Source organism: Pteropus medius, unplaced genomic scaffold (assembly GCF_902729225.1).
Source record: "Pteropus medius unplaced genomic scaffold, Ma_sr-lr_union100, whole genome shotgun sequence".
Classification (NCBI taxonomy): domain Eukaryota; kingdom Metazoa; phylum Chordata; class Mammalia; order Chiroptera; family Pteropodidae; genus Pteropus; species Pteropus medius.
Window position 1 is genome coordinate 9,637,465 of NW_024349519.1, and position 14,195 is coordinate 9,651,659.

The 14,195-nt window shown below is 36.0% G+C and overlaps 1 protein-coding gene across 4 annotated transcripts in view; it reads right to left on the reverse strand.

The window, feature by feature from the left end:
- The window catches only part of FGD4 (FYVE, RhoGEF and PH domain containing 4), a 169,196-nt gene that overhangs the window by 16,275 nt on the left and 138,726 nt on the right, over positions 1-14,195 (reverse strand). For all 4 annotated transcript variants that reach the window (XM_039882340.1, XM_039882342.1, XM_039882343.1 and 1 more), the window contains exons 5-11: positions 13,901-13,990; positions 11,931-12,076; positions 11,325-11,481; positions 8,856-8,994; positions 6,590-6,648; positions 6,117-6,263; positions 457-629 (exon numbers count right to left, since the gene is read on the reverse strand). In XM_039882340.1, coding sequence (XP_039738274.1) covers positions 457-629; positions 6,117-6,263; positions 6,590-6,648; positions 8,856-8,994; positions 11,325-11,481; positions 11,931-12,076; positions 13,901-13,990 — 911 coding nt within the window. The remainder of the gene's footprint in view (positions 1-456; positions 630-6,116; positions 6,264-6,589; positions 6,649-8,855; positions 8,995-11,324; positions 11,482-11,930; positions 12,077-13,900; positions 13,991-14,195) is intronic.

The following is a 14,195-nucleotide window of genomic DNA, read 5'->3' on the forward strand; positions in this document are numbered from 1 at the left end:
TCTCCATCAAAGTGCCGTGAATTTCCATGAATGCAGAGCCTCTGAAGGACTGAGAGTTAAAGCTCCAACATTTAGCATGGAATAATAAGCATCAATAAACATTTGTGGACCCAAAGGAATGATGGAGGGAAAAGGGTTAGGGGAGAACCTTTTCCCACAAGGCTCAAAACTCCAGCTTAAATATAACGACTTCATTCTCTGAGCACCTTATAAATCTGAAGAGTAAATATGATTTACTGGATGCTTACTATCTGAAAACCACCATCCTAGGCACTAAGGAGGAATCCAAAGGGAATACATAATTCTTGCTTCTCAAGAGCTTATATCTCTCTACTTGCGTTCAACCAGTTTCCCAGAGGTCTGTAACATTCACTTGGGAAAGATCTTCAGAATTATTCTTGTCTATGATTCATTCGGATACTTTTGGAAAGCTGTGTGATAGAATGGTTCTCTTACCTGGCTTGCAGTTCCAGTGTTCTCTCTTTCCCAGACACCTGGAAAGTATGTGGATATTCCTCATTGTGAGTCTCTACAATTTGCATTCCATCGATGCCAACCCTGGTTCGAATTGTGAATTTAGAGCCCACCAAGCTGAATTTTGGCACACAGTACAGCAACATGTTGTTGAACTGCAAAGAGGCAGAACATACATCAGTAAACAGGAAAACAAAGGAGAGAGGAAAGTGACCAATATTGGAAGAAGTAGCCCTAAGTCAATATTCCAAGGAATTTCCAAGGAACATCATGCTTTCTATATGAGCAAAATTATTAAATACTATATTGAGATTTTGTGTTTGCATTAAAATTATACTTTAAAATTATAGCATATACTTCCCTTTGTTGGTGCATAAATGTTTTGATGATATTTAAGTAAACTAATCATCATTTTGTACTATAAAAGAAATTAGTTCAATTAAATTCAGCAACCATTTATTAAGAACCTTCTATATACCAGCAACTGAAGTTCTTAAGCATATAAGCTGCAGACCTTAGACAACAAAATTCTCATTCACGTGTCTTAGAGAGCAACTCTACAATAGCTGTTAGAGTAAAAGAGTAATATTTAGCAATTATTTATCAATGTGTTTAATGTTGTTTAAATATAGCCAAAATTATTAGTTTCAATGCCATTAGAACATGCGGGGTTGGCACATTAACTCTATGTAAAAAAACGAAGTCACTGTTTTATATTGGCCCATTTCTTAAGAATTTATTGGGTATGAATTAACAGAAAAGTCACCTATTTTAGCAGTCTTTAAAGATCTTTATAGGATCTACTTTTAAAATGAAAAACTATTTTGCAATTGAATCAAATTATGTATACTGCCTCATTTCTAGTCAACAATGAACAGCTCTCGCTAATTAGGCACAAGCAATGATTTGGAGAGGGCATATAATTCACACTGAATATACTAAAACATGCGAAAAGATGAAAGTCTAAATATATGGGTTAATCTGTAGGCATATCCCTAAAGAAGATACCTTTATCTCCCTACTTCATATTTGTTTCTTGCATTATTTCTAGAGTCACATATATTTTTCTAATAAGAGCAACTGAGGATTTAAACCCTTATGTGCTATGTGACCTCTCAAGTCTCAGGATCATTATTTATAAAAGTCACAAGTTGTTGAGAGGATTAAATGAAGAAAAATGTCTTGTTCTGCCAGATTCTGTCTGGCTCCATATGGACGTAAAGACAAGAAATGTTGATGACTCTTTAACACATTTCAACATGTTTATGTGACACCATCCGTTGTACTCATTTTGAAAACAAAGTTCTCACCAGTTGTTCCTCATGCATTAATTTGCAACTTCCTGTAACCAGTGCTATAAATTTCATTTCCACAACTGGATAATGTAGAAATAAAAGGACACAAAATTCATTTTATCAGATATATCTTAGCACTACATTTTGCATTTAAATTTCTAGAAAAGAACACTAATTACCTATGACTTATCATGAACTGTCTGCTGTATTCTATGGCAATCACAGCCTCATTGTAGCACACAGGATTTAGAGATTTGAAAACATTCTGAAAGGTTCTCATCACCATGCCAGCTTGATTAAGGCAACTGCTAGCCTGCTACCTGTTCATGTTAACCGTTCTCCTGTCAAGGCCTTCTCAGGAGGGAATTAGGTCAAAGATGTGGATGGTGCAGCAGGAGCTGCAGAGCCACCATCGAAATGGACAGGGCTCACACCTTCAAGATAGCAACAACCGCCACACTTTTCTGCCAACTGTGTGACAAATGTAATGTTAGGCCATACAATTTCTGAGTTATCTGATACTTGTATTCAAGTTCACTTAATAAAGTTCAGCAAATTCTTGTTATTTTATAGATATACAAGTTCACGACTATGGAAGTTCTTAGCATTTACTTTTAGAGTTATGTTCAAGCAAGATGACAGACTATATCTTACGATGAATACGTTTCTCTTTCCCTTTCATGCTTTTGGGATTACATTTCCCTTATTAATTCTTCCTAAGTGGGACTTCACATTCCAAATCATCAATAACTATGTATTATAATCTTTTATAACTCAGATCATATTCTAATGCTAGTCCATAAATACCCTTTTCCTTCTCCCTAGAGGTGAAGGCAAGAGCTCTTGAAGGATATAAAATGTTGCTTACAAAGTAGAAGATGTAATATATGTAAAGCAATCAGGTAGCTAGTCCTATTTCCTCTGTGAACCTTGCTCCTGTGGCAAAAACCACCGTCACCTTCCCTCTGGGTTTTCACTGGTATCAGAAAAGGAAGTTATAGCAACTATAGCACCAAGTAGAACAATTTCCCTTTCAGTGTGGATGGTTCCTTTTTTATTTCACGCCCATAGCTCAGAAGTACTTATTAACAAAGTAATCTCTGGCTGGTGAGGCAAATCTAGAAGCGTTAGGCTATGCCAAAACCTAGAAGCAAGTCTCAATTTTATTAAAAGTATAGGGAGGCTCTCCCTTCTTGATCTCTAGTGTTATTCAATTATTTATTTCAAGTTGCTTAAAATATATTAATTTGACTGAAATAATTCAATTTCATGTCTCACCAGTGACAGTTTCAATAAAGTTTGTTTCAGAAAAAGCTGAAATCAGATTCTAAATATAATTTGGCTTTTCAGACAAATGTAACACCCCTAGAGTAGGAAATAGAAAACTAGCCCTCATTTTCTTTCTAGAGAGAAAGGAAAAAAAAAAAAGGTACTTCTGAGGTTTCTATGTATAAAAAAACAAGCAGCTCTAATGGGAATAAAGTGTTGTGAGAGAAGGGATCTTGTGACCAGTACCGTACTACAAAGGGGAGGATTAAAGAATGAACGCTACAGGAAATGCTGCTAAGATAGCCTTCAGAAGAAGATGGATGTGGCTTTCCGAAAATTCCTACTGTCTGACTCGATTCTCCTGGGAAGCAATGGCATGACAAGTCTGACAGCTTACAATAATGGGAACACGATGGTTCCTTGCCTCAAAGTTACTGTCCCCGTGTTCTCCAAACAACTGCTTAATTTGGCTCTACATCAAGGTATTCAACCTAAAACTACTCCAGAATAATTCTCACATAGGAAAATTAAACTAAGGCATTTGTTAGATACAGAGTTAAAGTTTAATTGTAGAAACACTCATGTGGAAGAGGAGAAAGGAAAATTATCTAAGCGCCTAAAGGTGGGGTAAAGACAAAGGGAAAACTGACTCCCAGGCATGTTGTGTAACAAGTATGTCTTTTTCATCTGTATTTTTGATGCTGGGACACTGGAAGGACTGCCCCTCTCAGGGTTACCCAATTCCTTGAGAAAGTAAATGACTCACCTGCAAGCATGCCTTTCATATGGAAACCAACCAATTCAGAGCGCATGAGCCCTAACCCCTCTTTTATCAGGCTCTCTCTCACACTCTGGCAGAGTATTGCCCAGCTCTCATCACCCTAGGGCCACATCCCAGACTGCAGACCCTAAGTCCCAGAGTCTGACAAAATCATTTACACTGGCAAATCCTAAGCCTGTTTCCCCTGCCCATTCCTCTCACAGAAACTACAGTAAGGCTCTAGCCCACATTTTCTGCTTGTTTTCTCTGCTTCCTGACTCTGGTCCTTTCTCATGTAGCCTCCCCAGCACTGCATGGTGTGGCATGCCTTCTCTTTTTGAGATCTGTGAGCATAACTATCTTTTCAATGGCAATTGTCTCCAACTTGGTGGCCTTACCATACCTGAATAACAAAAGCTGTATTTCAAAATAAATAGACCTCTGAATTCTGACAGGACATTACATGTCCCTGATTTATATTTAGTTTGCTTTATAACCTCTGAAAGGTGAAGTACTTCTGTTGAGCATGAATGAAGATTCTTAATTTGGATGATAACTATAAATTTTTAAAAGTTATTGAGATATAGTTTATATGCCATAAAATTTACCTTTTTAAAAAATGTTGAATTCATGGTTTTTAGTACAGTGGTAAATTGTGCAATGTTCACTACCATCTAATGCCAGAGCATTTCATGACTCCGAATGGAAACCCTGTGTTCATTTCTTCCTTCCCACTAGCCCTAGGCAACCACTACTTATATCCTACCTCTGCGTATTTTCCTGTTTGGGACATTACATATAAATGGAATCATACAGTGTGGCCTTTAGTGACTGTCTTCTTTCACTTGACACGATGTTTCGACACAGTATTTTATTAGTTTTTATTGCCATATACTATTCTATTACATAGATATACCACGCTTTGTTTACCCATTCATCAGCTGGTGAACATTTAGGATGTTGCCACTTTTCAGCTATTATGAATAATTTTGCTAGGAACATTCATGAACAAGTTTTGTACAGACATATGTTTTCAATTTTCTTGAGTTATGCACAAACTTGGAATGGAACTGCTGGGTCATATGGTGACCATATGTTCTTTTTAAAAAAATTGTCCCTGCTTTTATTGTGTATCTTTGGTCTCAGATTTTTTCTTTTTTTTCCTTTTTTTAGATTTCTTCTTATTGTAGTATGTAGCGTATGTTACTCAGTTATCTAGTAGTATACTAAGAACAATGTATGTTTCTTTTCTTTTCTTTTTTCCCCATTTAGAATCACTTGAAATTATATCTACAGCGGCAAGCCATTCTAATAGTGCATGACAGTTCCTGCAAATTTGCCTTTCAAGGGAGGCTGTAATCAGACAACAGAAACCTCTAAGCCCTTAATGACAACTCATATTATGGTGGTAAGATGACTACCTTGCAGCAGAAAAGTCAGATGTCAGTATTATCCTGAGACTATATTATGTGCCAGTCACTGGGCAGCCTCTTCACCAATGTCTCTCTGTTTCTTTGCCTAAAATAACAGTCATAATAATAGCTAACATTTACTACGCTATTACTCAATGTTAGCTTATTGTTACTGTTAGCTATTACTATGGTTATCATCATATCATTAGATATAAAAAGGAGCTGGAAGTACCAGTGACTAAAAATAAGTAGCTTGGATACCCCAAGAAGAGCTCTTACATTTGAGATAAGCCCAGACTGACTGTGATTTCCAAAAAGTGAAGAAAGGGACAGAGATCGACTGAAGTGAAAGGAACTATGTAGCAAACTCATGCACTTTTCACAGATATTTTAGGCATAAGTTTTCCAACACTGCTTATATATTTCTTCACACTAGAAAGATTAAAATTAGTGATTAGAGAAGATAAGGAAGAGAACTGCTGTCAGGAAATAGTATGCCAACAAAATGTCTAGGAAATTGTATCCTTTAGCCTGTAAGAATGAAAGGAACAAGAAAATCTGAAACAAAAATAGGAGGGTTCCAAAAAGCATATCCTACTCCATATATACACTCATGGCTATTGATCATTACGGAAAGTTGTATTCAGTATGTGTTGCTGAAATAAATTATATATGGTAAGTACACGGAAAAGTTATAGAAAAATACTTCAAAAAAAGGTGTGTCCTGGAAAGGACAAGTTTCAATCACTAAGGACATTCCCTTATGTAGAATCCTGACAGTGGTGCCTATATTGGGTTAGACAGAACTGCTTTGATGAGCAAGCAAGCAAAGCGTTCGACTCTGCCATGATGTATATAACATTTGTGAACTACTCTTATGTGATTTGCCCACACTACAATACTCACTAAGAAAAGGTAGCGTTCTTGTGCTGATGTGTTTCGAGCAGCTAGTTTGAGGATCTGTCCTTCTTTTATTAGTTCATTTGAAGGATTTACAATGTCTTCTTCTTCTCCCAACATTTCATAAATCTCTAAGAGTTTCTTTAGATTCTCCTAGGAAAATAAAACAAAACACAACAAGATCAAATATAAGGAGGTTTCACCTTAGTGGCTTTAATAATATAACCACCTTAGCTAAAGCATGAATAATTCAGAAGTAATTGGAACTAAGCATAAATTTTGGTATAAAATATGTCAGTTCTGAGGAAAATAAAACATGGGAGAAGAGAGATTATTACAGATAACACTAAACATTTTATAAACAATCTTTTCTGTTTACTGTATCAATTCATTTTGATGGAAACCTGTAGATAATATTAGGCTACATTATCGACAATTATCTAACTAGAAGACTCCTGTCGCCTCTGAAAACCACTTACCATTTTTCTTATTGCACTATTAGAATGGCTTGCCGCTGTAGATATAATTTCAAGTGATTCTAAATGGGGAAAAAAGAAAAGAAAAGAAACATACATTGTTCTTAGTATACTACTACATAACTGAGTAACATACATTACACGCTACAATAAGAAGAAATCTAGAAAAAGAAAAAAAAGAAAAAAATCTGAGACCAAAGATACACAATAAAAGCAGGGACAATTTTCATTCACAAACTAGGTACTTTCAAAAGTTCACTGTAAGCAGATTACTTGAGATTTGAAGGCTATTTCCTCATAAAAAGTCACATACAATGATGAGGCTTACATGTATATTTAATCCATAATGGACCTTCAAAATCAACAAACACCATGTATACCAGCGTGGTACAAGGCACTTTGCCAGATGCTTTCATATATGTTATGTCAATTAATTCTTATAAAACCTTGAATGGAAAGTATATTAGTTCTATTTGGCAGCTGAAAGAAATGGAGAGTGATATGACTTGGCTAAGGTCACACAAAAGGGCCACATCTGAACTTAAGTCTTCTTACTCAAATTTCTACATTTCAGCAGTAGTATTTTAGTGGTTTTATGAGCAAATTAACCACCAAGCAGAACCAACTTTCTTTGGGAAAACACACTCACAGTTCTAGCCTCAGTGGGATGAAAGAGAATCTTCTGATGCCAACGTTGATGGAGGGTTCTGTTGCTGGGGCAGGTGGTAGTAAGAGAAGGGAATAGGAACTCTTGGGTGTGGGCAAGGCAGGAGCTCTAGGACTGCTGGTGCAGAGCTGTGGAAGCTGAGGCCTCCTGCCAGCTCAACTCCAGGGCACGCTCTCAATCTGAAATCATGTCCTGCTCTCTTCCTTTCTTTTGTATCTTGTGAATACTGGTCGGGTTAACTCTGTTATCACAACAACTTTATCACCTCTGGACTGACATTTCTGTCTTCTTTGTTCCACTGCTAAACAAAATGCACTTTGGTTGCCTTCTCCTCTACTTGTAGGTCTCTAAAAGCATTTCTGTGATTTTCTTAGAATTTTAGTGTAAGTAGCAATGGGAAAACAAAAAAGAGTAATAATATATGCTACCATGTTGCCAACTTTGTCACTTTTGACATTGGCACCTGAGAGGGAATCAAAGACTTGAGTGTGGAACACACTGAATTTTTATTTATATTTTGGAGAACTATCTTGATTTGGGCAATTCTGTGCATTCCATATAGGATTCACGGTAGAAGGAGACAAAACCAGGTGGGCTGGGGCTGCTACCCAGGAGACCAGTTTGAGGAGTCGCAGTGGTGAGTCCTATCTCTAACCCAACTACTAGCCCTGCCACTCAAACCAAGCACTCAGGCTGGATGAGTGGAAAGTGGAAGAAGGCAAGTCGGGAAAGCTCTAAACTGGAGAAGGAGAAATGGGGGAAGGAAAGTTTCTGTGGTCACTGACTCACTTGGGTGGTGCAGAATCAAAGCAGAGCCTGCGCTCAAAAAAAGACTCAAGCTCCAAGAGCAAAGATTCTGTTTTCTGCTCCTCATCTCTTATCAAGTTTCACTTATAGTGGAAGACAAAAAAGTATTAGGAAAACAAGCAATGCTTTAAGTATCGTTAGTACTTGTTGAATACTAACCCATCTTTTCCTTAACTTTCATTCTTCCCTTCACAGCTATTTAATTTTTTTAAAGTACATAAGAAAGTAAAATTATTGATACTCTTGAGCCTTAAAAAGAAAAAGGCTTTCATTATAATCAAATGAAAAAATAAAAGACAACTAGCAGAAAAGAAATTAAGTTTTCTCAGGGAAAATGTTAACTGACACTAAATAGCACCATTTTCTCTTCTGAGCAGGTAGAGCCAACTTTGCTTAGGTTATTTTTACATAGTAAATGCCATCTTAACTTTCTTTGTGTGCATCAACTATCTAATTAACCAGCAGCACTACTGATTCTGAATCATTGTATTCTTCCTGTGAGAAGGTAATTGTGTATTCCTATTCCAGATATCTCTAAGACTATAGTTTTATACTTCAGAATTAATGATTAACATGAAACCAGCAAGAGAAATGTAATTTGCATTGCTCTAAACCTGTGATTTGGGCTCGAAAGTGCTTGCCTAACTGAGATGTTGATAACAATTTCCAGTGAGGTTATTTTCTGGTACCAATGTTTTACTAAAGTAGCTCTAAGACCTATCTCACTTTGGAACCACAAGGCAGCTTGTCCACTGAATTATCCCATAATGAAAAAGAGGCGGGGGAAGCATTTACTTTTAGCATCGTTCCAGTCTGGAGAATCAGGGGGCAGTTTCCTTAGGTAGTCCTTAAGGAGCATCTCATATCGGGGAATCCGCTGAACAGGTTCTAGCATGTGATGCTGCAAAGTCAAGCTCCCACAGATCTTCTGTTTCTGTAATAAGAAAGGTTTGTAAAGAAAGATATAAAAATTAGGTTAGCCTAAGAACTAAAAACTCACTGTAATACAAAACTTTCATCAAGCTCAGCCGTTCCCTACAAAGTGTGGTCTGCGTATCACCTACATTAGATGTATCTGGAGTGCTATTAAAAATAGAAATTTTGAACCCCGTTCCAATCTACGAAGCTACAATCTTGGAGGCAAGGGTCTGGGCATATGTGTTTAAAAACACCCCAGATTCTTCCGTTAAAGTTTGAGGACCACCAAATCCAGTGTAAGAACAGAAAGAAAAATCAAGCAGAATTTTAAGCAAGAAATTCGATTGCTAGTAATCTTTTCAATTAGTCACTGTAAGGGTTTGTGAGGTCACATTATTAAATCATACTCAGAAATTTTCAAAAGAAACATCTAATTAATGAGCTTCACTAAGCACAACCGTATTAAATGACTTTATACTCAGCAGAAACTATTTCATAATAAGGCTACCATAAATGTCATTTCCTTTGAACTTAAAAAAGACTCTACAAAGAAGAATGACAAGATCTGAGCATTTCATTATCTGTCAGAAAAGTTTAATTTTGCATTAGGTCATGGCATTCTTTTCCATTAGAAACCAAACTCTATAAGGAGAGCTCCTTTTCTTAGGGAAAAAAAAATCAAGTCTATAATATTTACTTTCAATAAGTCGTTAACATGAGAGGGAAAAGATTATTTTCAAAATGTGTTCTTTTCACATGAAACAAAGCAGGAATCTCTTTAAAATATTTATTGAACTCCTACCATGATCAAGGCACTGCAGGATATGAAAGATGTATTAAGACATGATATTTCTATTTAAAGCAAACAAAAAACCTAAAAGCTTCACAGAGAAAGGAGAATTTAACATGAACTTTGATGATGGCAGGCTTTGGTGGGAAGAGAAGTGAGGAAGACTAGGAGGCAAGTGCAGAAAGAGGGCCATTGGAGAACAGGTCCAAGACAGTGGGACGTGAAACATATTCAGTAAAAGGGAACAACTGAATTTTGTTGGTAGCTAGTATATTTATAGGGAAACAGGGGATGAGGAAGAAATGGTAATCTGGAATAAGAATGTCCAGCTGGGTTTAGACTTGCTTCATCTAATGAAGGTTTTCACGCAGAAGAGTGATATCGTTAGATCCGAGATCTATTAAAACCTTACTACAATATGGCTTAAGGAAGATGTGAGGAAACTAGTTTGGGTTTTATTATTGTAGGCCAGGAAAAGTAAAAATGGCCTGACATTAGCCTAGAAGTCAGGGGTTAATGGCTTTTCTTAATTATTTACAGTTTATTAAAGAAATAAACCGTTACAAGTTTAGCTATCTCATTTGATTTGCTCTAACAAACCTGTCGTGTCTGTGTATGTATGTATATACTGATATACAGTATATGTTACTGATCCCAAAGTTTGTACATGAGGAAACTATGGCTCAGAGAAGCTAGGAGAGTTTTCTAAGGTCAAGCGACTGTAAGTGGCAGACTAGAATTCCAAACTAGGTTAGTCGATTCTCAATCTACCACTCCTTTCACAACCCTATCATTTCCTCATGATATGGAGAACACAGACATTGCAAGAATAGAATTTTAAGGTTTGATAAAACAATAATGACCACCATCACCATCGTGTAGTGAAATATGCAACAATCTCCATGGTAAGCACCTTGAATGTATGATCTCGAAGGCAAATATAGAGCATGAGGAAACAAAAAAGGCCGCAGTCAAGGAGCAATAGTATCCCCACACCAAGAATCTTATGTGATCTAAAAAGTTCCTTTTCAATATTTAACCGTTAACAAGGAACAGTTATTAACAATTTTAACTAGAGAATCAAATAGAAATTATTATGGTATGAAAATGTATTACCCAGGTTTGATAAAATTTTTTTAAAAAATCAGGATATAAAGTGACCAAAAAATAAATAAACAAATAAATAAATAAAGCCAGAATAATTATGTTTCCAAAATGTCAGAGTTAATAGGCAATCATTCATTTTATTCATTTATAGTCATTCCAACATCTCAACCTCTGAAAGAAAGCAAGAGGCACAGAACTAAATGGGAATTCACTTTTAAACTTATGTGGAGCCTGATAAAACCAAACTCTCCAGGTCTCAAAAGCAAATGGAAAATGTATTGCTCAGCACATGGCATATGCTCAATGAATACTTTAACTTTGCAGAGATGATTTCTGCATAATTCAGAATAGAATGGAATTTGGATAGGTGTCTCAGATTTCTCATCTAAATTTTAGATCTACAAGACCGTATAATTTTTACCAACAAAATTGTAAAAGAGTCCTATTACCTGAATTTCTTCCACTACTGATTTGAACTGGGGAATACGCTCTGTCATGTTTTTAACCAATTCCATTGCATTATCAAATCCCTTCACGTATTCTCCATACATCTTAAGGAATGGTGCCAATTTCTGAAGGATGTCACCAATTCTAGGGGTAGTTTCCCTGTACAAAATATAAAAACAAATCATTAAGATTTCTTACAGAACGAGCGAATTCAAATGACATAATCACTTCTTTACACACACCCTGTGCTTTGTTAGATCCACTTTGCTGTGAGATCGGTAGAGAATAAAGGAAAGTAGAGAAGTTTAGGAATTAAAGAAGTTTAGGAATGACATAGTAAGAAGAGATGCTATGGAATTCTTGAAGCTCCAGATAACCGCTAATATCTTATCTCCACTAGTCAAAAGACGAGAGAGCAGAGATGCAGTCCCTTTGAACTAAAGCTGAAAATGTACCATGACTTCTATTAGCTGTCTTTAACATAAAAATTTAGCACAAATGTTTGGCTACAGCTCTGTGCAGCATTAGTATTTCAATTTAAAAGCTGAATAACACAGCACTTAATATAACCACCTTAAGACATATCGCTTGCTATCTACTCCTCTTACCATTCTTGCATTCGTTTCTCCAGTTCTGGCAATAGGAATTTACTATGGAAGGCGTTTATTGATGAAATATTAGAAAAGATTTTATTCACCATCTCTGCCGGAAATGACCCTCGATTTGCTTCTTCCAATAGTTTGCAATAAAATACCTGAATAAGAAAACAAAGCAAACATTACATTGAATTTATTGGTTAACCACCTAGCACTGTGCTGGGCACATACTGGGTTTTTAATAACTTGATGAATAAATGGAAAAATTCATGGTTCAAGAAGTTGATCATTTTTGAAATGTAAGAGTGAGTACGTGCTTTGATTAAGAAGAACAAGGAACCATAATCTAGGATATGCCTCTTTCTGTGAGATGTTAACCTTTTCTATGCCAGAGAATTTCCAGTTGAGGTTAACAGGGTTCACCCTTTCTGGAGATATAAAAAACTTTATATACACATAATAATTGTGGTATTTTCCACTCCTGTTTATGTTTTGAATGACTTCTTTGGCACTTACTACATATTTCCTTTATTGTCATTTGTTGGCATAAATTTTATTTTCCCTTTTAAAACTGTACACTCCTTGGGGAAGGAGGACATCATAATTTAGTCTCCACAGTAGAAAAAGTGCTTACTAAATATTTGGTCAATGGATGAACAAAAGACTATTTCAGTTCTCAGATGTTTTCTTGTCTTTTAGTAAAAAATAATAACGTGTAACTTAAAACACTGATATGAGGATAAAAAGATCTCCTATACGTAATAAGAGGTATCTTAAAGACAATAAAAAACATTTGCAGTCTTGGCTCTACTCCACTGGGGCTACTATACCTCTGGCCATTCTGTTAAGTGTAGGCAGAAAGAGGCCTGTTCCTTCATAATGTCCAGGTGGTTGTTAATTTTCTAAATTCACCTCCACTGCATTTTCTTGGGAGGCAAAAAGAACACAAAATTATGTCCTTAGAGACTCCAATAGATAAGATATTGTACTAATTTAGACTCTAAAATCCTAAAAGGCAAGCAACAATAGCTGACCAAACTAATACGGCTGAGGGGGAAAAAAGGGCGGGAGGGACCACAATTCAGTAAGAGGAAAAGACACATTTCCACTACAGGAACACCTAAAAGTTTCAGTTCTGTGATCCCCATGAGGAGAAAAGTTGTTTCAAAAGCACAAACTCAAAATAAATTGGTGGGCGACTTTCTCTTCTAATAAGAGCAGTCCAAATTAGCAGACAATCTACCAAATATCTGGTTCTTTTATCACTGAAACAGGATTAAGAGGCCTTAGTTTTCAAGTGTTATTCTTATGATGCATATTAAAACTTCCCTTGCAAATGTACATTTGAAATAATACTCAAGGCTCTATGATGACGTAAGTAAAAGATGTGATAAAGTAGATTCACATATTCAACAAATATAAATATTGACTGTGCAACTTTACGCCAGGCAATGTATTAAACGTTTCATACAAGGCTGAACTAGTGAACTCTAAAAATTCCTTCTGGCTCCATGAATGCAGTAATTCAGATCCCTCATGTAGGGCTGAAGAGCAAACGAGTCGAACAGGATCAGTGATGTATTCATGTTAGCATTAGAAGCACCAGTCTCTTATTTTAAAGTATAACGAATGCTAGCATGGCTTCTGGAATCACAATAAATGGTCAAGAAACGGATTAGTGGTTAGGATTGAAAATAAAGATAAAGGCTCTTGTAACTTGTACAGAGAGTCCTTCAATCTGTTCTTTATGAAGTATAAAACCTTTATACCCAGTGCATTCACTTATACTGACAAAGCTGACAATGTTAGAAATTTCCTTTCACTGGCCAAGAATGGTCAGGCCTTTCGTGTAGTTTCTAAAACTAAATTACTAATGTGCTCGCTTCAGCAGCACTTATACTAAAACTAAATTACTAAGTTTAATTACTAATTAAAATATACAGTACCAAAAAATAAAACAATTATGAAAGGGAAAATACTACCTGATCTAAGAGGTCAAGTCGGTTGACATAAGCTCTTTCTGTAAGCAAAAGTTCATTGGCTATTTTGTGAAGTTTTTGCTCATCTGTCTCCTAAAAATAGAATAGATATTCACATGTTAGAAAATAAAGCTTGGATAATATTTCCAAAGTAATAAACACCTTATCAAATTGTTTGATAAAAACAGTTTTCTAAAGCTTCTCAGGTACCCAATTCCTTACAGCCATCAAGGAATATCTAAACAGAAATGAACTAAATTATAAATGGAATTATTTAGTATGTGCCTTTTGAGTCTTG